Source organism: Hydra viridissima, unplaced genomic scaffold (assembly GCF_058129835.1).
Source record: "Hydra viridissima isolate aposymbiotic clone 2 unplaced genomic scaffold, HvirCarnegie_v1 scaffold_15, whole genome shotgun sequence".
Classification (NCBI taxonomy): domain Eukaryota; kingdom Metazoa; phylum Cnidaria; class Hydrozoa; order Anthoathecata; family Hydridae; genus Hydra; species Hydra viridissima.
This window is the reverse complement of record NW_028324314.1, coordinates 5,367,874-5,392,266: the sequence shown is the minus strand read 5'-3', so window position 1 is coordinate 5,392,266 and position 24,393 is coordinate 5,367,874. Positions and strand designations below refer to the sequence as shown.

The 24,393-nt window shown below is 25.9% G+C and overlaps 1 protein-coding gene and 1 pseudogene across 6 annotated transcripts in view; one reads left to right on the top strand and one right to left on the bottom strand.

Moving 5' to 3' along the window:
- Positions 1–24,393, top strand: part of LOC145193115 (tubulin-specific chaperone D-like) — a 37,805-nt gene that overhangs the window by 11,241 nt on the left and 2,171 nt on the right. For 2 of the 6 annotated variants that reach the window (XM_090072696.1, XM_090072697.1), the window contains 32 exons: positions 110–153; positions 227–281; positions 448–495; positions 1,751–1,787; positions 7,255–7,315; positions 9,869–9,943; positions 10,121–10,152; positions 10,419–10,481; positions 10,570–10,629; positions 10,747–10,843; positions 11,007–11,064; positions 11,503–11,532; positions 11,618–11,703; positions 11,994–12,074; positions 14,929–15,002; positions 15,321–15,432; positions 15,547–15,607; positions 15,733–15,755; positions 15,994–16,025; positions 16,118–16,180; positions 18,074–18,129; positions 18,231–18,300; positions 18,375–18,429; positions 18,946–19,110; positions 19,210–19,323; positions 19,592–19,672; positions 19,947–20,048; positions 20,132–20,185; positions 20,416–20,554; positions 20,912–20,964; positions 21,256–21,324; positions 21,520–21,600. In XM_090072696.1, the coding sequence (XP_089928822.1) occupies positions 110–153; positions 227–281; positions 448–495; positions 1,751–1,787; positions 7,255–7,315; positions 9,869–9,943; positions 10,121–10,152; positions 10,419–10,481; positions 10,570–10,629; positions 10,747–10,843; positions 11,007–11,064; positions 11,503–11,532; positions 11,618–11,703; positions 11,994–12,074; positions 14,929–15,002; positions 15,321–15,432; positions 15,547–15,607; positions 15,733–15,755; positions 15,994–16,025; positions 16,118–16,180; positions 18,074–18,129; positions 18,231–18,300; positions 18,375–18,429; positions 18,946–19,110; positions 19,210–19,323; positions 19,592–19,672; positions 19,947–20,048; positions 20,132–20,185; positions 20,416–20,554; positions 20,912–20,964; positions 21,256–21,324; positions 21,520–21,600 (2,231 nt within the window). Of the gene's footprint in view, positions 1–109; positions 154–226; positions 289–447; positions 496–1,750; positions 1,788–7,254; positions 7,316–9,868; positions 9,944–10,120; positions 10,153–10,418; positions 10,482–10,569; positions 10,630–10,746; positions 10,844–11,006; positions 11,065–11,502; positions 11,533–11,617; positions 11,704–11,993; positions 12,075–14,928; positions 15,003–15,320; positions 15,433–15,546; positions 15,608–15,732; positions 15,756–15,993; positions 16,026–16,117; positions 16,181–18,073; positions 18,130–18,230; positions 18,301–18,374; positions 18,430–18,945; positions 19,111–19,209; positions 19,324–19,591; positions 19,673–19,946; positions 20,049–20,131; positions 20,186–20,415; positions 20,555–20,722; positions 20,965–21,255; positions 21,325–21,519; positions 21,601–24,393 lie in introns of all 6 variants that reach the window. The other 4 variants (XM_090072699.1, XM_090072698.1, XR_016447554.1 and 1 more) reach the window with 3 other exon arrangements.
- On the bottom strand, positions 22,395–23,837 carry LOC149878354 (uncharacterized; annotated as a pseudogene).

The window sequence follows — 24,393 nt, the reverse complement described above, 5'->3', positions numbered from 1 at the left end:
TTTATTTAAAGATAAAAATACAATTTACGTTAATGTTTATTTTTGGAAAACTCTTTAATAAAACACAAAAATTATCAGATTAAAAAACTTTTTTTAACTTTCTATTTAGAGGATTGGTTTGGTGTTTTTGGCACCTAGGGTTGTTTCATGGAGGTTAGAAATTTAAAAAAAAAAATTCTTCTTTGCTTTTCTATTAACTACCAAAGTAAAAGTTAAAGTTTTATAGGTATCAACGAGGTAACCGCATCCTTTTACATAATCTTACAGCTGCATCAAAAGAAGTATGATGTAATATATGTATATATATATATACTTTCTTTTAAAAAAAAGTTCTTAAAGTTGAGGATTTTAATGCTGTTTTTTATGTTTTATATGTTTCTTTATTATTTTATTGCATATTTAAAAAAAAATGCAGGAAAATTTTCTTTCTTTTTTTTTTTTTTATAGAATGTATGTTTACTTGGAAAACAAAATCAAACAGAAGAAATTGATGAAGTAAAAATATTCTTGCTTTTGATGCTAATGTCTGAAAAATACAGAGGCATATCTAAGGTAAGGCAGGTATGGCATGTGCCATTGGGATAAACTAAAAAAAAGGGAAAAAACTGAACAAAGCTGAATAAAACTAAAAAAAGATGAAAAAAAACAACTGAAAAGACACAAAGAAGTATTAGCATAAAAATACAAAAATGAAAATAAATTTTTTTTTTATAGATGTAAATCATGTTTAAAAGAGGTTACAGAATCCTAAAATGAACTATCATGATGCAACTTCAGATTTAAAAGCTCTCTAAAATTATTTTCATGATGAAAGAAAAATGTTAGTGACTCACTGAAAGAAGATATTTGCAATGACTGGAATATAAAACTTGAAAGACAATTAAGAAAGAAAAGAAAAAAAAGGTGATACATAGAGAGATGTTGGTGATGAGAAGATTTTAGTTTATCAGAATTGAAAAAAGTTTAGAAAGGAACTGTTGACTGTCTATTCAATGAATTAAAAAGTAGAAATGTTCATTTACAAGAATATAATAAAAGAAAATAATTGATTTTTTCTTGATATGGAAGGATTGTGTTTTAAAGCTGAAAAAAGCTACTTGAAAGAGCATTGTTAAAAATTTGAAGAAGCGTACAGTTGTAATATGGATGGGCAAAAATTATAAAAAAAAATTTTTTTTTTAGAATGTTGAAAACAAGTTGTACCAAAAAGATGTCAAGCCTGGAATAATTACTTAGTTTTATAGTTAAGTATGGGGATAAAAAAAGTTTATCCCAATATGTGTATACAGTTGCAAATATTACTATCTATTGTGGTTTCAATTGCCAGTTGTGATACTTTCATACTTAAAAGCCTTGATGGGCCAACTAAACATAGAACAAGAAATGACCAAAGAAATTGGCTTTGATAAAGTAATTAAGTATTATAGATTTAATTTTAACAATTTTAAAGAAGTTTTTCTGAAAATAAAATGTAAACAACCTATTGTTAAATAGAGCCACAGAATCCGTATTTGCTACAGGCACCATTTACCTTAGATATGTCTCTGGAAAAATATATTTAAACAATATACAAATGCAAATTGTTTATTGCATATCATTCTTAGTTATACTTATTTTTGTTAGCTACATTTCATTATTAATATTTTTCAAATTATTGCTTACATATTATTACTATTATCATTATTTCTATCAGTTACATATTATAAATTTATGTAAATTTAATTATATATTTTAAATATTTTATTTGTAGGATTTTGATTTACCAGAGGAGTTGGAATCTATAATAGGTAACTTTATATATAGTCTATGCCCCATACTGTTATTGTAATATTTTTTACCTGTCTTCAATTTAAATTTCATTAGTTTTTATACATGTACAATTGTTTGTTGATAAAACAACTTTTGTTAATAAGTTATATCTTTGAAAAGTTAAAGAAACTTGCAAAATTTTGCAAAAAGAATGAAAAAGGAAAACAATTCATTATTTTGCCTGGCTTGAGATGAGCTTCGGCAGCAAAAAGTATCCAAGTGAATTTTTCCTCCAATGTCCGTATTATATAAGGTAGTCTCTTGATAGAATCTTGAAATCTTACAGAAAAGTTTGTATGGTTTAAGGTTTTAAAAATGGTTGTGATGTTTTACAATTCAAACTGACATTTTTTGTAATTGTTTCTTCAATGTTTGCTTAAAATTTTATAATGGGAAAGTGGATATTTTATTGAGTGAGCAGTTTTGGTTTTTAACATCTTCTGAGAGATGAACCAAACTGCAAATGTTATAAACCACAAAGGTTTCAACATAAAATGTTGCAGCATCTTCTTCAAAACAGTTCAGCTAGTCCCTAGCATAAGATAAGTTATGATGCCCAAACTCACTGTTAGAATTCAAAAAAATATAAACAGAAACATGCAGCAAAAGAATATGTTGGTGTTTGTCACTATGAAGCATAGCTTTCAACACAAGAGGACCAGTATAAAGTAAAAACTGCCTGATTAATGTTATATGTTATACCAGCTTCACCTTCATCTTAAAGGTGTTTACAAATGAAGGTTTTACCATTTTCTTTGGGTAAGTTATAAAAAGCGTGTATATGAGATTTCAAGTTTGATTGTTTAGAAATTTAGTATTTTTTTGAATATGTTTGATAAATATGAAAGTATATTAATAGAAAATTTAAGAGCAGCTTTATCTTTTAAAAAAAAGTTAATCGGATGCAAAACTAAATTAATATATGCAAAATATATTTATCTCATTTGTTAAGAAGTGTATATTCTAACTTTATGGACATTCTTACAGTTAAAACTTTGTTCAATTTCGTGTAAGCATAAAACATACTTCAAATCATCATAGCTTCATATAACAAGCCATTATAATTAGTTTCTAACATTTTGATTTTATTACCATATTGATTTTATCTTTGTTCTTGGAAACTTGGTCAAGATGAGAATTCAAAAAATAAAGTCTTACAGTTATACTGCATTTGAGATCAGAATTGTTTATAGAAATGCCTATCAAAAAGCATATTCTCAGAAAAATTGATAAGTTAAAAATTGCATAAGCTAACTTGAGGTTTAAAAAACTTAAAAAAAGTACTTGAAATATCTCATGCAACAGAAAAAAAAAAAATTTGTTCCCCTGTACTATGTGAGGTTAATTATGGTGCTCCTCTTCGTATGAAGTACTTGTTGTTTATTTAATAAAGCACCTAACAAGGTAAAATTTCATGCATCATTATCATTATATCATCATATATTTATATATCATCATCAGTTTGTGAGCACTTTTTTTTAGAATTTAACTTTTGTAACTTTTGGAATTTTGTAACAGTCTTGTAACTGTCCTGTTTACATTTTTTTTTTACTTTAATTTTTTACTTTAGTTATAAAAAAGCGCATTTTACCACACAGCAATCTAATATTTGTTACAAACAAAATATTTTTTTGATTGCTCAATAAAATGTGCAATTAACTTGATTTTTCTTGCATATGTAAAATATTTTAATTAAACAATAAATTAAGGAAGCCCTTTTTGTAAAGTTCTTCGTTTAAAAAGAAAAAAGAGAAGACAAACAAATAACTAAAGATAAAATAAACTAAAAATAACTAAAGAAATTCTTTAGGCAACAATTTTACTGATTGTATTAATCTAAAATTTCATTAATTATAGTATTTTATCAATTCTATTAATCAAGTAGCTGGTATTATTTGTTAACCTTCTATTATTATTATAATTTGTGTTAAAAAAAAAAGTTTTAAAAGCTACCACACTCATTAAAGTTTTAAGTTCTACAATAAAGAAAAGAACCCAAGAAATTTATAATTATGGTCAAAATTTAGTAATGCAACTTTAACATTTATGCTTAAGCTAGAATTTTTTAAAACCAGAATTTTGACCTTCACCCATTTGCTACCACCACAACTTTTTTCCAATCAAATAAAAGTTGGAAAAGACTAATGATTGATGAGAAATCGTTTTTATAGCAATACAAATTTTTAAATTTGTATAATCTTAACTTTTGGAATGTGATTTACAAATTTGTATTTTACTCTCATAATCCACTTATTATCTAGGGTTTACATCAATTTTACAGTTTATCTTACAGCCAGAAGGATTAAAGACAGTCTTTTATATTTTCCATATAAGTTTTTAATAAAACAATTCATCATCAAATCAAACTTTTTGATACATCATCTTATTATCATCAATGATTATTATCATTATCACCATTTATCTCAGTCATTTAAGTCATTTAAGACATACTTCTTAGTTATTTTAGTCATTTAATCTTTTATATTTTCCCTATAACTTTTTGATAAAACATCCAATCGTCAAGTTTTCATAAAACAATTCGTCATCAAATCTGCAGAATTACAGCTAAATATGTGGCATATCTATAAAAAAAATCAAAGTTTTTTTTTTCTCTAAAATATAAATTATAAAAATATTATATTGAAAAGCAGTGCAGCAGAAAGTTTAAAGACCCTTGATATTATTTTATATTTTTATTAAAATGTAGACAAAAGATTTAGAAAATGTGTTTCAATCGACGCTGTTATCTCAGTAATTTGTAGGGCTGTAAATCCTGGCTCGTGTTCGTGAATGGCTCGGTGATCGGCTCGACAAGAGCTTGTTCATGTTCAGCTTGAATGGTAAACGAGCCGTGCTTGAACATAAAATTAGGCTCGTTTATTAAACGAGCTGAGCTTGAACATCATAGGTTCATTCATATAGGCTCAATTAAAGCTCGAATATATATATATATATATATATATATATATATATATATATATATATATATATATATATATATATATATATATATTTATTTATTTATTTATATTATAATAATATATATGTAATAAATAAAATTGTGATATTATATATATTAGTATATAATAAAAATATAGTGTTACTTGTAGTATAAAATACAAGTTTGAACATTGAACTATTAGATTTAACTTTTATTTTGAACTATTAGATTTGTGGGATCTTATTTCATTATGTTGTTTATTTGCATGTTTAATAGACTGTATGATTGTTTATGTTGTTTGTTGATTTGGACTTGCATTATTTACAGACGAGCCTTTAACAAACAATTTTTTTTTACTAAACAAGCTTTAAACTAACAGGTTACAATAATTATTTCGAGTTTTAAACCAGTCGAGCTTGAGCAACATGTAAAATGAGCCGAGCCCAAACAATATTAATCCTTAACGAGCCAAGCTCGAACAAAGAATCTCATGTTCGAAACGAGCTCGAGCCGAGCCTGAACACTCTTAATATGTAAACGAGCCAAGCCGAGCCCTGGCAAGCTTGGCTCGTTCGGCTCGATTTACAGGCCTAGTAATTTGTAGGGTAATCATTAGAATTAATCTCTTCTTGGAATTGGCATTAACGTGCGTGTAATTGATTCGTAGAATAATGTTAACATGCAAATATGTTTAGAATAAATCATTTCTAAAAATAGAAACTGTGTTATATGATATACAGGTGACTAATGCTTTTAATTGTCGTTTTTATGTTTTAGTATCATTTGGGTACATTGTTTTATAAATTGTTTTATAAATTCTTGTTTTATAAATTCTACGAATCAATTACACGCACGTTACATTGAATCTAAAATTTAATAAGTACACTGAGTAGAATTATTTGCCATTCTTCATGAATCATTTTGAATAACTTATTTGTATTTGTTAGTTTTTTATTAGAGTTAGTTGCCTGTAAATGTGTTCCCAATTGGATTGAGATTCTCAATTGGATTGAAATCACAACTTTGGGATGTCCAAATGACAATTCAAATTTTTTTGCAATCAAAAAAAGTTTTGATGGAACCTGCTGTATTTTTTGGATCATTGTCTTGCTGAAAAATCCATGCATGTCTCATTTTATCTTTTACATGTATCAGCATTACCTTCTAAATAATGTCCTTGTATCTGTATTTATCCATAATTCCAAAAATAGGATGAATAGGATTGATTCTATCTTAACTAAAACATCCCCACGCCATTATATTACCACCACCATGCTTAACAGTTGGTACTTAGGACTGAATCTTTTACCTGGTGGATAACAAATATACCTAATTTTATCTAAATTGAAGATGATGAACTTGGTTGTCACTCCATAAAACTTTTTGCCAATATTATGGAGTTATTCAGACTTTAGAGTTCATGACCAAAACCAATGGCTTCTTTGCTAGTTGTTGGCCAAACAATTTTGCATATCAAAGTTGTTCTTTTATTATTGTAACAGATCACTTCACATAATTCTTTGCCATTTCCATAATTCAATTCAATAGCATTCTTCCTTGGATTATCAAAACATGATTTTACCAAAAATCTATCTTCTCTACTCTTGGCCTACCTGATTGTGATTTGTTCTTAATCTTCCTATTTGACAATATTTCTTTAAATTGGCTCCAACAGTGCTTTTGGAAATTCTTTTAAAATTTGTCAAAATGAAATATTACACTCTGCAGAACATAATTTCAATTTTTTCACTGGAGTAGTAATTTCTCTTGCTTTTGCCATTTATTTGTTGTTTGCCATTTAAAATTATAGTTAAGTAATAAAAATCTCAATCTTTAGTTTAATCAACAAAAAAAAAAAAAAATTAATTTAATTGCAGAAACAATATTTACAGAGACCACTGCTGTCTTACTACTGCTGTTCTTAAACTTTCTGCCACACTCTTTTTAATGAAGTATTTTTAAATTATAATTTAGAGACTTATATAGTTGAACAAAAAAACAAGTTTACATGTTTGATTGTTTGACAAAGTTATTTTTGTTGTAGTTTGGTATATAAAATTCATACTTAACAGTTACTTGTGTGATGTTGAACACAAAAGTTTTGATGAGAAAGTTTCTAAAGTTTGAAGTTTGTTACAAAACTTTGCTTGTTCAAACAATTATCCATCTTTTGTTTATTTTGTCTATGAACAAATACTTATAAAACTTATGAAATAAATAAAAAACTTTAAGTAATAAAAATGTTTTTACAATTATTCCCTTTCTTTTTTTCTTACATTTTGTTTAACAGTATGCATTTTTACATTTTATGTACATCTGCTTTTACATTTCTTTTGAAGAAATGTAAAAACAGATGTACATAAAATGTAAAAATGTATACTTTTATTCAAAGTATTTTCCCTTAGAGTTGTTGATGATTGAATTAAAAAGTTGACAATTTGTTTTTTCCCTTAGAGTTGTTGATGATTGATTTAAAAAGTTGACAGTTTGTTTTTTTCCCTTAGAGTTGTTAATGATTGGATTAAAGGATAAAGATACAATAGTTCGCTGGTGTGCAGCAAAGGGGTATGGTTACTAAAGTTATGGTTACTTAAGTTCTTAATTTTCTTTTTTTTAACTACATAAATGTATTCAAATAAAAAATAACATGGAAGTTTTTAGCCCAGGTTGGTATACAAAATGACCTAAAAATCCAAGAGCAAAACCCTGCATAAACCCACTTTTTGGGTTTTTCAAGCGTTTTGCTCTTAAGTTTTTGATTTGGTTAAATACCAGCAGATTTTTTTATTTACTAATTTTAAAACTTATAAAACTAATTTAAGAAGACAATTAACATAAATAATTATGAATTATATAAATAATTATGATCATGATTGTTAAATTGATAGTAGACTATTATGACTATCATTTAATTTGTTGTATTTTAAATGTCTAGTAAATGCTGAATGACAATCAAGCACATGTTCACACAAATATTTTTACTTAATAGTCTATGACTGAATAGTTTAGCTTACTATAAGTTACGTTTTCTACATTCATACAGAAAATATAAATCTAGAGTCAATATAATAAATGTAAAAATTTTAGTAACTATCAAATTATTATGGGTATAATGACTCTAAAATAGCTTTGTCCTCATATATGTACATTCACGTTATTAAATATGCATTATTACTATTACTACTATATATGTACAATTACTATATATGTACAAATTGCAATGAATGATCATTAATATGATACATTAACTATTATTATTATTAGTAAGTGAGATTAAGTCAAGTAACTAATTTAATTATTAATTATATGACCTCTTAGCCTTTTGAGAATTATTTTTCAATAAAATTTTTTGAGAATTATTTTGAACCCTTGCTCTTACTCTTAATGTGCTTATTTTGTAGTACAAATGTATGAATTATAATTTTAAAAAAATCCTTTTCTAAGCTATTTTATCCTTTATGCAGTATGCTATCATTCATTTATTTATTTATTATTCATTTATTTCACAATTTGAAAAAAAATAATAATGTTCTGATAAAATGTCCTGATAAAATACTCAAAAAAGTTGTTTGTTTAAAGGTTCTTAATTATATTGGTGTCAGAGGCATGCTGACTCTAACTAAGGGTCTGCGTCTTGGAATTGTTTTCTCAAAATGAACTGGAACAAGCGAAATGAGATGAGAAATGTCCTGGAAAAAATTGACAAATAAACTGTCCTGGAATAAAGTTATAAACTAAGACAATAAATTTTCTTTCGGGTTTAAAAAATTTTGTCCCGGATATCATCATCTTGTCTTGAATGAAAAAAATAACGAGACACAGATGTTTAACTTTAACAAATGAATGATGATTAAAAGTATGAAAGGCCTAGATTTGTTTTCATTTATTTTATAAAGAAGAAAAAAAAAATTTTTTTTTCTAAAAAATATTGAAATTTCTTTGATAAGGTAAAAAAATATTGAAATTTCTTTATATCTAGGTAAGAAAAAATGTTTAAATATATAGTGTTTTATTAAAACTAAAATTGATTGGTTTTTCTGATATAACATGTGAAGGCTCCAGGGAAAAAAAAATGAGATTCCGAATTTGCCTGTAAAAATTGTGTTAGTACCATCTAGTAGCATTTTTTATCGCCTTTCAGAATATTGTATCGTGAAAGGGAAAAAACAATGGCAATCCTACAAAAAATGTGTTTTAAAACTGCCCAACCCATCCCTTTACAGCGTGGCGTCATACATTGTCTCTCTTTAATTTTTTTACTGTAAGTTATTGCTTAAATTAGTATTAATTGAACATTAATATATATTATTATGAATTTTATCGATTAAAAAATATTTAAGAATGATAAATACACGTTATTACCAATTAATAGACTTTATTCTACTAAGTCTGTATCTCAGAATAGTTATTTTATGCGCACTTAATATGCGCACATGTTTTTATCAGTTGTGAAAGTTTCTTTTGCTCAAAATGAGATTTTCGGTTATCTCATCGTCTTTCCCCTGGACTCTTCATGTATATATTTGCTATATAATATTTTTATTACCATTCTGAAAAGTCAAGTATTGTTAAAACAAATATTGTTGAAAAATTATTAATGTTAAAAAGTTTTAAAATTTAAAAATATGAGGCTTATGTTTACTATTTTTCTTTGTTTCTTTTTATTGTCCTTCTGTTTCTTTTTTTTCCTTCTGCAAGCTGCAAATTAAAGGTCAATTAGTTTAGAAAGAATTGTTCCTAGTTTCCTACACTTGTAGTTTATTTTTATAATAGATTTAACAATAGTTAAAAGGATTAACTCAGGGTACTTTGGATTTGATAAAAAAATAATGGCATCTGAAATACTTTAAACCCTTTAAAAAAAAAGTAAAAAAAAAGTAAAAAGAAAAGAAAAAAAAAAATAAGTTAAAAACTTTTAAATTTCTTGAAGTTTGTAATGTTCTTCTTATATCCACTTCGAACATTTAAAAAACTTTAAATAAAAAAGTTTTACATTGTTAACCTTAAGTAAATGTTTTTTTAAAGATAAAATTTTCACTTTGTCTTACCCTTACCTGTGTTCAATTCATTGTTAAATTTTTGTTAAAAATATTCATAAATATTCTTTTTTATTCTTAGTATTGGAAGAATTACAGGACGATTACCTCGGGAGTTGGCTGATGAAGTTGTTGGTTCACTTTTAGAGTTATTCAAGTTAGTTAAAGTTGATATGATCAGAAATCTTTATAATGTCTCATCAACATTGTTTTTATCATTAGAATTGTTTGCATCATTATCAGGTTAACTCTTTTGAATTTGTGGTTAAAGAAAAATTAAATGCTGATTCAAAAATTTGTACTCTTTATATTTATAGTTTGATTTCTGTTTTAGTTATACCGAATTAGATTATGCATGGCATGGAGGTATTTTTTCTTTTATTTTGTTGTTTTTTAATTTTTGCTATTGCAGTTTTTATTACAGTATTTTAAAGTTTTGTTATTGTTGCTGCTTTCAGTCATTGTTTTTATTCATTTTTTCTATAGAATAAGTATTTATTTTTGTTACTAATTTTATCAACACAGTATTTTAGATTTTTTTATAAAAGCTAAGAGGCAACCTTTAAATGTTTTTTTTTGGAGATAATTGTTGATTTTTTTAAATTTTTAACCAATTGTTTAAATATTTTTAGGGTGTTTGGCCCTTGCTGAACTTGGTAGAAGAGGTTTATTGCTTCCAAACAGGCTGCATGAGGGTATTTCCTTAAAAAAGAACTTTTATTTAATGTTATCAATATAATTTTTGCTAACTTTTATTAACTAAAAGGTAAAAATTTCATTTAGTTGTGCCTATAATTTTGAAAGCATTACTGTATGATGAACGAAGGGGCTCTTACAGTGTTGGCAAGTTTCTGTGTTTATTTAAAAGCATTTGTAAAGAACCATTTCTTGTTAAACTAAATTTTTTACTGGAGTAAGTGATTTTAACTATAAGAAAATAATAAAATAACACTACTATAGGTTCACATGTTCGAGATGCAGCTTGTTATGTATGCTGGTCTTTTGCAAGAGCATATGAACCAGAACAAATTAGTGCATATATATTGGATATTGCTGCGTAAGATTTCATCAATTATTATGATTTACTAATATATTATATTAATGAACAATTTTCATAACTTCATATTTGGCAAGTGTTTTTTTTTTCAAATAAATTTGTGCTTAACATATTTTTAATCTGAGTCAGATGATAAATCATAATTTTATGGTGTTACATTTAGTTCTTTGCTGATTGTAACAGTATTTGATCGAGAAGTTAGCTGTCGGAGGGCTGCATCGGTACTTATTCTTAAAACATTTCATTTGAACATTAAAAAGTTTATGAATTGTTAGCATTTTTATATTTTTCTCTATAATAATGAATTCTAAATTATATCTAGTAGGTTGGTTTATATTTACTAGTTTTAATATTTTGTTTCCATTTTCTCTTCTTTTTTTTCCATCTTCTAGTTTTATCTTTCTCTTAAAAATCTCTTCATAAGCTTTTTTATAAGTATCTCTTTTTTTATAAGTATCTCCTTTTTTATAAATATCTATTTATTATACTTCATACTATATTTATATTGAGCAGATCTTTTTCCTTTAACAATAAGACCAGTTTAAAATGTAATTTGTTAGGCTTAATATTTAAATTCATTATTGATTCTTTAGGCAGCCTTTCAAGAGAATGTTTAAAATGTAATTTGTTAGGTTTAATATTTAAATTCGATTCTTTAGGCAGCCTTTCAAGAGAATGTTGGAAGACAAGTAAATTTTGTTTGTATTTTAGTTTTTTTATTTTAGCTTTTTTTGTATTTTAAAGTTGTTCTATTTTAAAAATTCAATTTTTAAGGGTTCATTCCCACATGGTATTGAAATTGTAACAGCAGCAGATTATTTTGCAGTTGGGAATTGTACATATTGCTACCACAATTTGTGGTAAGTATATTTCTCATTTTCATAACACAGTATAAACTGAATGAATTTACACTTTTTAAAAAATTATTTCTTATTTTGTTTTAAAAAAATTATTTCTTATTTTGTAAAAGTTTGATCTAAAGAGTATTTATTATTAGTTTCATTGCAAGAAACTTTATAAATTTATAAGAATGTAGAAGTTATAAATTTTCTTTGCAAGAAACTTTATAAATTTAAAAGTTGGAAAATTTTGAATCGTTTTTTTTCTATCTTTAATATTTGTTTATCGTTTTTCATTTATCTGCTTTTAGTGTTTACTTAGCTGGTTTTGAAGAGTATACTGCCAAACTAATTGATCATCTTCTCAATGTAAAAGTTGCTCATTGGGATAGGTAAATTTATTTCTTCATTGATATAGATGAGGTATTATTTGATTGTCAGGCAATGCTGGATTAAAGGTCCATTTGATTGTCATAAACAAAATACTTACTACTCACAGCCCCTGGGGGCTGTGAGTAGTGAAAATTTTGGGATCTCTTATTCCCCACTTAATTTGAAAATAATTATCAATTTAATCATAAACTAAAAAAAATAACTCTTGACAAACATTTCTTTTAAAGCGGTAAAGTGTGAGCTTCATCAAAATTTAATTCATGTAAAAGAGTTTTTTTCAATTGTCATTTTAAAAATTTCATTTAAATGACTTTTTAAGAATTGAAGATCTTTCTTAACACTAGTCCTTTTTGAAAATACTCTGCATTACAGTTAGTAAGAAGTGTGGTGCAGAACACCACATTAATTCTAACTTATTTCAATAAATTGTTTGCAAATATTCAATAGGTGGTGTATTTTTCTTACTCTCCATGAATTTAAAAACTAAACCATTAAATTTTAGGGCACATCTAAGCAGTATTGTATCTAGTTTGCATCTAAGTAAGCATCTAAGTTGTATCAAGTTAAACATAAGGCTTTAACTGCACAAAGAATATCAGGTTGAAAAAGTGTCAGTTGCCATTGGTTTAAAAGAAGTAATTATAAAATGTTTAATTTGTATGCAGATTCTTCCTTTACAATGGGTGTGATGGATGATATTAAAAAAGTAAATATGGTGGGTAGGTATGGATGATATCAAAAGAAATTCAAAAACAGATGTACACTGCCGCTCATGGAAGTTAGGACAAAAAATATTTTTTCAAAAGAACAATATTAAAATGTAATAGCGTTATAAAATTATTAACTTATATAAGTAAAATTTATGTTTATATAAAAATAAATCAAGTTAAATAAAATTTGCATAAAAAAATTCTAAATTAAGTTATTATAATGTAAATACATTAAAATAACATAAATTGTACACGTATGTAAAAGTCAGTAAAAAAGTAAAAAAATTTTAAAATAATAAACAGAGAACCCAGAAACATATTAAATTCACGTATGAACCTGTATTTTACATTATCGATTCAAATCTTTTAAGTTTGTCATTTAACAAGTATTTCTATTGTTTACTGTGTTTTTATATGCAGATATTTTGTGTATTTTGTGTTAGTGTTTTAAAAAATTTAAGTGCAGAAGTTCAAAGGTATAATTAATTTTTTTTTTTAGTGTAAATTCAAAATATTGAAAAAAATATGCCTAAAGGTAAGCCAATAAGTGTAGAAAAAAGGGTAGCAATACTCAATTTGCTTCAAGAAGACTATATAGTTAGAAAAATAGCTGAAAAATTAAATCTGAGTAAATCAACAGTTAGCTATACATTTCGTCAATATCGAGAATCTGGAAGTTTAGAAGACAGAAATCGTCCAGGTCCTTCTCGCATAACAACAAAAACTGATGACTGTCGTATAAAAGTTATCAGTAAACGTAATTGAATGTTAACTGCTCCACAAATAACAGCTATTTTCAACTGTGATCTAGAAAAAAAAGTTTCTGTCAGTACAATCAAATGAAGTTTGCAAAAAGCTAATTTGCGTGGCCGTGTTGCTATCCGAAAACCATATCTACGAAAATGTAATCGACAGAAGAGATTCCATTTGGGCACAGTTCCACAAAAATCGGACGATGGATGAATGGAAACAAGTATTCTGGACCAATGAGTCAAAATTTGAAGTTTTCGGAAATAAGCAAAGAACTTACGTCAGAAGATCTGCCGAAGAAAAAAATGCTAACTCAATGTCTGGTTCTAACAGTAAAACATGGTGAAGGCTCTGTGATAGTTTGTGGTTGTTTCTCTCTGGATGGAGTAAGAGATTTGCGTAAAATCGATGGTATAATGAGAAAAGAACATTATAGAGATATCCTGGAAACAAGTGCGAACCCTTCGAGACTTCGATTAATCAGAGATAATTTTATTCTGATGCATGATAATGACCCTAAACATAGTGCATTGTTATGTAAAAATTATTTAGAATCAAAAAAGCTGAAAATGTATTACGTGTAATGACCTGGCCTCCCCAAAGCCCAGACCTCAACCCCATTGAGTTACTATGGGATGAACTGGATAGAAAAATTAGATCTGTATGTCCAACATCAAAATCTCAATTATGGAACATTATAGAACAGGAATGGATTAATATTCAGAAAGAAACAATTAGAAAATTAATTGAAAGAATGCCGAGATTATTTAAAGCAGTTATTAAATCAAAGGGTGGGTTTTTTGAGGAAAAGAAAATTTAATTATTATAATGATTTTTATAAATTTTTATTACATAAAACTGACTAATAAAATATTTTTTATTTAAAATGTATAAAAAATGTAATCTTTATTAATATAAATCAAAAATTCTATAACCTAATTACATACTAATATTGCTTTTTTGAAAAAATCTCCATTGTCCTAACTTCCGTGAGCGGCAGTGTACATAAAATATAAAAATGCATACTTTTATACAAAATGTAAGAAAAAAGAGAGGGAAAATTTGTAAAAACATTTTTATTACACCAGCAATAACAGAAATAGATGAATAAAATAATATGATAGTCTATAGTTGTGTCTTTAACATACTATTTACAAGTAAGCTCTTACTATCTGACAATAATTTATTTATATCATCTGTAAAGTGAAAGTTTTTAACTAATATTGATAGCCCAATTTACAGCAATAGACAATAATTGATTTCTTTCTAAAACTCTCAATTAATTGTTTGTTATTTAAAAATGTATTCTGTCATTGTATAAATTTTCATCATTTCAGATTTCCTTTTAAAGTTTTTTATTTTATTTTATTTTTTTTATTTTTACATTTTATAGTGAAATTCGCATATTGACATCAATGGCTCTTCATAACTTAACTGATGTATCACCTCAGTACATGATGGAAAAAGGTCAATCTTTTTTTTGGTTAAAAACAAACTAATTTTTGGTTTTAATAAATTCTATTCCATCATAAATTAAACTTCATTATCAAATGTAAATTTCAGATTAAAAGCATAAATTTGAAAATAAGAAAACTATTTATCAATTAAACCTGTCTTGTTTTTTGGTTTTCAATTTTGCAGTAATTTATGTATGTAGTAATTTCAGCAATAAACACTAAAAATCCTGAAAATAATCCTGAGAGTTCAATTCTTTCAAAAGATTGATATCATGAAGTGTGAAGAGTTATGAAACTCACAACTTCATCAATTTAAAAATATTTTTAGTGCTACCTGTGTTGCTCTTGAAAACTTCTTCAATTGATGTTTGCACCAAGCATGGCTCTATTCTTGCATTATCTGAAGTTGTGTATGCGTTATATTTACATTCTAAGAAAATGTGAGCTTTCTTTTTTTTTTTTTTTTTTTTTTTAAATCAATACTTGTTTAATTATTGTTTTTGTTACTTAATAATTTTCATGATTACAATTTTAATTTTTTCTAACATTCCTAGAGGGACAGAGTTTCTTTTACAAGATTCTATTTTAGAAGAATTCTATTCAATGGTTGCTAAGGTACTTGAGAAGCTACACCCATTTAATATTTATGTTATTGATTTCCTGATATTTTGTATTAATGTAATGTATGTCAATGTATGTAATAATTTTTATAATAACTACACAATTTTTTTTTTTTATAGCTACGCAAAAGCAATAAGTTTAGGTATGTCAAAATCAGTAATAAAATAGTAAAATGAAATAATTTTTTAAGTATGCATAAGAATTTAATAGTCTTTCATTTATATTAGCTTCCTTGCTATGTATTATGTTATCTATGTATAGAAAAATTTCATTGCTTTCCTTGCTCTATAATGTTATCTCTGTTATGTTGTTTTTGTAAAGAAGTAATCTCTATTATGTTATCACTGTTATGTTGTCTATTTAAAGAATATTTTATTTAGGGGAGTTGACGGAGAGCACTTAAGAAAAGCAGGTTTTGTTTTTGGTTTTCATTTCTTAATAAAATTGGTTAGAAATTATTTACTAAAAATGATATTTTGGATGAGCTTTAATTTCGTATTTTAGTGTGCTGCATGATTGAAAAATTTTCTTATTCTGAAATCCCTGTTAAAAATGTGGCTGTGTTAGGTATTTCTTTACTTTAAGATCGATTTGATGAATGTTACATGTTCTTTTGTTTTATCATGTATTTATTATGTAATTATTATATAATTCAATTTTAAAACTTTGAAATTTAAATAAAAAAAAGTCAGTTGCATTTTGACTTAGAAATTAAAATCAAATTGATTCAAAGTCAGTTTTTAAGAAAATAAATTTGAAAAGTGTTTGAAAAAGATATAAAAAGTTAAAATCCAACTTTCAAAGTTTTTTTCCATATAAAACATAATTGGCTTTTAAATTCAACTAATTGAAATCTGTTATGTCAATTCAATTAAACATATCTTAGTAAAGTTTAAATATGTTCGGTATAAAGCATAAAAACCTAATAAATGTGAAAGTAGAGAAATGGACTTTTTATTTAAAGTAAAATAATTCTAATGTTTTTACTAATATACATTTTAGATAAATAATTTATATAGTTTAACAAATGAATTAGTATATAGTTTAATGCTTTAAGTAATATACATTTTAAATAAATTGTTACTTAATATACTTGAAGTCATAAAATGTGTTTTTTTTTTTTTTTTTTTTTTTTTGAAAATGTGAAATTTGCTTAACTCTGGTACTGTGAAAGTGATATATCTTCAAAGTTATTCTAATGAAGATAAAATACTTCAAAGAATATTTTTCTGCAGACATCTAATAAAATTTTTAATTTTAATTTTGGTTGCCTTCATAACCTTGCAGATTACATTCATATTAATTTGATGCTTCTTTCAATGAATTTTTTAATCTTTAATTATTTTGCAAAGTTTTTTTTTTCATTTTTGGTTTAATAATTGCCCAGTACTTTTCAATAATTCTCAATTTTGCACAATTTGGAAGGTCAGCTATTTTAAGCAAACGTCCATATCACTTTGTTCATACCATTCCATTGCCATTTTACCATAATGACTTGATGCCAAGTCAGGCCAGAACACAGGTCCATTATCAGGTAGTTTAATGAGAGATAAAAGCTGTTTTTGTAAGCATACATTAATATATTTTTCTAGTAAATGTGGACTCACAAACATATGGTGCGGATTTTTTGCCACAACTGTAAATAGCTTGCCTAATCAAGGCTTTTACTTAGCAAACTTATTGTGTTTTCTTTATTTAAATTTCTTATCTGCTTCTCCTCTATATTTGGAAATATAATTTTTTGTGATTTGAAAGAATGAAGAATGTATTAATTTAAACTTTTGCAACAAAACTGTGAGAAAATCCATATCTTTTTGCATCTTGCCTTTGTGAGAGGCTGGATGAATCTTGAAACCATTTTACTTTCTTTGAAACAAGTTTACTTTCTTTTTTTTTCTTGAAAACCCTCTTTTCTTCATCAGATTTGTGTCTGATTGATTTTGTTTGAGAAAAATGTTGAATTACACAACCTATGGTGTAATGATAAATTTTCAACTCTTGTTGTTGAATTAAAGCTTCTAATAGGATTTTACAAATATTTATTTCAAACAATTTTTTCTCTTACATTTCTTGCTAACATCTTCTTCTTAAAACTAATTTTTATCTTTATGGAAAACTAAAATATTTTAAAACAAAAATATTTTTTCAAAAAATTCGTTAGTATAGTCACTGAAAAAAAAGATGTATTTATTATTTCACATTTATTTCTTTTACATGCTTTATTAAATAGATAAATGTAATTGCATAAAGTATGTTTTCTTTTACAAATGAATAACCTTTGATGGTGGGTTACAAATGAACAACTTTTAATATGGTAGTGGGTCACAATTAAAAATCTTTTGGGGATTTCTTTGTGATATAAACCCCATTTAATGTACTTTTTTGCATAAGTTGTATTTTTTTGTTTTTATTGTTATAAATATTGTTGTAAATTTTTATGTTGTAAATTTTTTTGCATAGATGACTGGATGTTTGTGATTGAAGATTCTTTATCACAGACCCTTGTAGATGTTCAGGTTTTAGTTTTCTGTAATTTAATAAAGTTGCATTTTTGCTGAAACGTTTCTCTTTCACATTATTTTATATAAAAGTCTTTGTATACTATTTCTTCATATAGAAAACTGCTTGCAATGCTCTTGCACCGTTTTGTTTGCAGTACTTGCAGAATAACCCATGCCTGGCTTATAGTAAGTTTTCACAAATAAAAAAATATTAAGTATTATAAATAATAATGGTGATGTTTTTTAAATTTAATTTCTAGATGATGTTTTGAAGAAGATCTGTTCACAGCTACATTCTTCCAATAAGTTTGTTAGGTAAAGATTTAAGAATATAAGTTATTTATGAGTTTTGTTTTACTGTATTATACTACTAAAATGTATGTATGTATGTATGTATGTATGTATGTATGTATGTATGTATGTATGTATGTATGTATGTATGTATGTATGTATGTATGTATGTATGCATGCATGTATGTATGTATGTATGAATGTATATGTATGTATGACAACAAACATATGAACAATTTTTTTTTGTAAATAAAGTCTCTTAACTCTCTATCATTAAAATCAAGAAAATTAATGCTTTTGTTTTAAAAAGCTTTTTTTAAAGGTGTAACAAATTAAATAAACAAATTAAATTGTTTAAATTTCATTTTGCAGTTACAAAACATTCAACATTTTTTCAGTTAAAAATGGGTGTTTAACTTTACTGGTATGTTTTTGAAATTTAGATTGTAAAAATGATAGGAACAAATATGTAAGATTTTTCTAGAGGGGAAAACAAAAAAACTTCTGATGTTGAGTTTATAATTAAAACTTTCTTTCTAGAATGGGGTTTGCCAATGCACTAGGAGTCTTACCAAAATTTATGCTGATTGAACAAGTTAATCAGATTTTGGACTTGCTTATTACTTCAAGTTTAACTACTAATAACAAACTTAATGATGGGATATTTGCTGAAGCTAGAATGAATTCAATCACTTCTATTGTAAAGTGAGGAGTTAAAAAAGTCTATAAGTAAAAGTTTTTTCTTTTTTCTTTTTAGTTTTTGTTAAAAAATATAAAGAAAGTAATATACGACTTTTTTTCCAGAATTTGTTTAACTGCAGGCTTAGCTAATGTTGGAGATTATGAGCGTTTATATGATTGCTTCTTCACGGCCCTGCAAGACTACACAGTTGATAGTAGAGGAGATGTTGGAGCATGGTAGTGGGTTTTTTTTCTTTTTTGTTTTAAATTCATTTAAACTTAAAATAATGATAGCTTTATTAAACTTAAAATAATGATAGCTTTATTAAAACTGTGCGCAGCAAATAAAAAGTAGTTTCTGTTTTTTTTTATTCGTATTTTTTTTCACCCTAAGAATTTAACAAAAATGATATTTAAAAATTTAATTATATAGCTATAAAAGTAAGTATATATATATAAAAGAGAATAGAAAGAATATACGAAAGATTTTGTTTTATTTTTTTAGGGTTCGTGAGTCTGCCATGTCAGCTTTAGTTGACTTTTCAATTCTTGTTCTCAGCACTGGATTTTCTATTCCAAAAGATATGTAAGTTGTGCTTTAATTCTGCTTCATTTTCTGAAATTTTAAAAATTTTTTTAATTGATTTTTTTAAAAAATATTATAAAAGGTAATTCCTATTTTCTATTGCATCAGAAAATCATTGAAAGACATCATTAAGTGGGATCACACATCAATTACAACATTTTGTGCAAATAATCATATTTTTAGATAGCTTATTATATTTTAAGGGAAAATCCTTGGTAGAAATTTTTGTTAGCCAGTTAAGTTATTCAAATAACCATCTTTTACTCATCTCTAGATCTACAAAAATCATCTGCTGTCTTGTTCAGCAGTGTTCAGAGAAGATTGATCGAACTCGAGAATGTGCTGGAAATGCTCTTGTAAAGTTTTTGTATCACAGGTGATTACTTATTGGGTTTATTAATGGTTCCATATGTTGATAACTTTCTAGAGTTGATCAGTAAAAAATAATATTTTTTTCAGCCCTGGGGTTATATATATACCAAGTTATGAAGAATTGTTTAAACTTCTTCCAGAGTAAGTGTTGTTTGAGTAAAAAAAATTTTCTCTGTGCAAAAAAAGTTTTCAAATGAAAGACAGTTGTACTACCCTCGTATATAATAGCAAGACAAATATTTACTACTTTTATAATCAATGTTAACTATTTTTTTAAAAGTCTATTGCTATATTATTATATCAATGTGTTACAATAATGAATAAAAGTAGAATAGTTAATTTTTATGAATCCTCTGGCTTCTGATTCTTAGATCTTTGTGCTCTTCCCTAAACTGGTCAGCACCCTTAGAAGCATATGGTGCAATATCAAAGTTGCTGAGAATACATGTTTATCAGTATCATGTTCTCCTCGGTTTGTGTGTCAGTGTTGGTGGAATCACCGAATCTCTGGTAATTTCTTAACAGTTTTTAATTTCTTAACAAATTTATATTTAAAACCAAAATTTAAATAAAAACTGAAGAAACTGAGAAAAACCAAGAAAAATAATCTAGCTAATGAATAATAAATAGATAATAAACAATAGATTGCTTACAAAGTATGTGTTTAATGAACAATAGATTGCTGTTTAATGAAGTGATTGTTGACAATGAGAAAATGGAAAATGGAAGCTGACTAAATTTTGCACTGAGATTTTTCTTAATTTCCAGGCTGATATGATACTTCGAGGCTGAATAAGGTGGCTTAAACTGATAAACTTTAAAAGAATAATAGTATCAAGTATTGTAGTATGGGATTTATATCTTTAGGTAAGATGTTCTTCAGATGGTCTACTTGACTTTTTTTCTGACATCCAAGACAAGTAAGTCAATTGCAAAAAAATCCTAAGGAATTATTTACTAGTAGAAGACCTATAAACTGATATTAAAAAGTTATGAATTTTATAAATAATTTTTTTTATCATTTAAAATCTATGGATGTAGCTATTATACTTTTCTATTGGGCTTGTTGTTGTCAAAATATTTTTTATGATTTAATATTTTTTAAAATAAAAAATAAAAAAATATTTTTATTGTTAAAGAAATTCCCTAAACTTATTTTTAATCTTTTTTTTTAAAAAATTTTTATTAAAAATTTTTTATTAAAAAATCAGTGAAGATGACATGAAGGTAGTTACAAACAATTTGCTTCTAATTATGAAGAATAACAAGAAAAATGACAGGTAATTTTTTTTTTCAGTTTTACTTTTTGAATTACAATAATTTAACAATAATTTAAACAATAATTTAAAAGTAAAAAGTTATAATATACAAAATGAATATGCAAAAGCAAACTTTGTAGAAAACCTTTGTAGAAAAAAAAATCTGTAAAAATAAATTATAATTATGATAATTATGATGAGCAATTGTTTATTTAGAATTGTTATTCCAATGATGCGCTTATTTGATTTATTACTTACATCAGCATGTTTGGATATTTATAATGATCCAGAAAAGAGGTGTTTTTATTTATTTTTTAGTAGAGATATTAACTAAGGCAATTATGACAAAAAAGGATTAAACTTTCTATGATAATTCATCGTCACCAAGAAAATGACCAATTGTTTACTGTTATTCTGTAAAAAAAGTTTTTAACTAAAATTTACTTGAAAATGATTGAAAAATGTCAATTTTGCCCTAATGAATAATGTTTTTAATGATTTTTTGATTTTATAATTAAAAAAAGAGTTTTTATGGCCATTATTTAAGGTTTTTATATCCTTTTAACCCATAAGCTTAGTAATTTAGTTTCAGATATCAGCTGTTACATGTAATTCTTCAAGTTGTCTTTTACACAGTTTTTTTTTAACTAAGTTCCTTTTATCTTCTAATTTTTAAACACACACACATACACACACACACAAAAAGCATAAACTTCTAAATAAAACAAGCTAAAATCCAGACAAATGAAATGATATTGCATGTGTTTTATACCATTGTTAATAGAAAAACAAAACACCAATGAGCATTGGAATTTGTTTTTTTGTTAATAACAGTCAATACACTGATTAACAAAGTTTTAATTTTTTTTGTCACATGAAAACAAATGTCAAATTTTGAATGTACTAGGGCTACCAAACAATAGCATAAACAATTCACAAATGAAGCAGCATTATTTTGTATAACCAAGCAAAATTGCAATTACTTTAAATTTGCTACAAATTTTCTAAGTGTGTTCACTGTAATTCAATTTGGTTGCATGCAAGTTTAAGTTACGAATCTTTTATGCTCTGGGAGCTAAGCTTCCCATTTTCTAATATTTTCTAGTTTCCATGTTTTTATTAAGATGCTGAAGTTGTTTGTAAGCATATTTCTGATCTGAAGATAACTCATTTACTATTTCTTCACGAAGTTTAATTAAACTAGGACCTACAGATATTGACTTGAAATTATAATTTCTTTCCATTTCAATCACCTTGGAAAGCAACTTACCTTGGGGTCCAGAGGGGGTCCAGCCCTGTCTTTGAGGTTGTCTTACCATCGAGCTCTTCTATTAATTATATATCTATGTAAAAGACTAAGTTTATTTGTGTTAAGTGAACATATTAGCCATCCTAACTTTTTTCTAATTTAACCTCTAAACAATCGATAACACCTCCATTTTGAGTTAAATTTATAGTTGTGCTATCACAACCAACTTAAATGTATCTTCAATACCTTACAAAGTAGACCAGTGAAATATTTAATTTTACAATATGTTCAGCAGATTTAATCTTTGTTTTTTTAGGAATTTCTTCTTTGGTTAAATGATGAAGATATTTACCGTACTCATCAGTCAAAGTCTAATGATCTTCCTTTTTAACTTGAGGATAATTTTTTTTAGTTTCCTCATTAAATACATTGGTTTTTTCACTTCTTCCATCAAAGAGAATACAAGAAACATCTTCAGACTTAATTCTCTCCAGCAATCTGACACTCCAACATAACCTTATTTTTGGCTCTATGCACTTTATTTTTGTCCAGCAATAAAAAAGATTCTGAAACAATTTTAACCTTAACCAAATCCTTTAAATACGTTGAAGCAATTGCAGTAGCAGCAGTGGTTAAAATTTCAAATCGAATTGAAGTAAAAGCCTTATTTTAAATCTTTGTATAATTTCACTTTACTATAAAATCCTTTTATCTAACACATCAGTAACACATCAGTATCTTTAATCTATCACATCAGTTTCTTCTGTATAGTTAAAACATTTTAAGTCACTGTTTCATTTTAAGTACCCTTCCTCTTTGTTATATTTTTCCAAAAATTCATATGTTCTTTTCAAATTTAACATTTCCTTTTCTTTAACCTTTTTTAGATACTGTTTTGGTACTTTTTTAGGTACTACTTTGCTCTATTGCTTTTCATTTCCTTTTAATCTCTTTATAATCTTTTGATCGTATCACAACTTGACCTTTCTTCCCTCCCTCCCCTCCCCCCCTTTTTTTTTTTTTTTTTTTTTTTTTTTTTCTCTGCGTTTGAATAAATTTTAACTCAATCAAGAGATTCCTTGCTGATTTTTCATATGTACAGTTGATGTGAACTTTTCTTTCAAATCGCAGACAATATGATTAATTATGGATAAGAATAGAACATTTGCAGTTAACTTTATCAAACAGACTTTATTATCTTGTTAATATCCTCCTTTTTGTTTAACTTTTTTCTGCAAACTTTTTCCTGTACATCGTAATATACTTTTTTTGATCTTTCTGTCATGGATCTATAACATTTACTGGAGATGAAAAGTCTGAGTTTGCTTTTTACCGTTTTTTTTTTATCAACTTCCAATGATTTGGTTTCATTAACAAAATCATCCAATAGAGATATTCTTTTCTGATAACTCTTTCAGTATAGCTTTACGTAGAATAGCACCAGTTGGTAACTCAGAAGACATAAAGTCTTTTCTTTTTCTCTGGAAAAAAATATTATTATTATATTATTATCAATATTATTAATTTTATTATTAATAATGTAATATTTTTACTGATAAGTTTTTTATAAGAATTCGTTAATATTTATATTATTAAAGTAATATAATATTATTAAAACATTTATAACATTAAGATAATTCTAAAATATTTTTATTTTAAAAAATTGTATTTATTACCGATTAATTCAAGCATATTTGTGCTTGTCGTTTTTCTTATTTTCATACAATTTGTGTTTTCATACTCATTGTTAAATATCTCCTTTACTATGACAATATTTGTGTGTTAAATAGTTACTAAAAAATCGAAATACGAAAAATATATAAATATAAAATTAAGTCAAA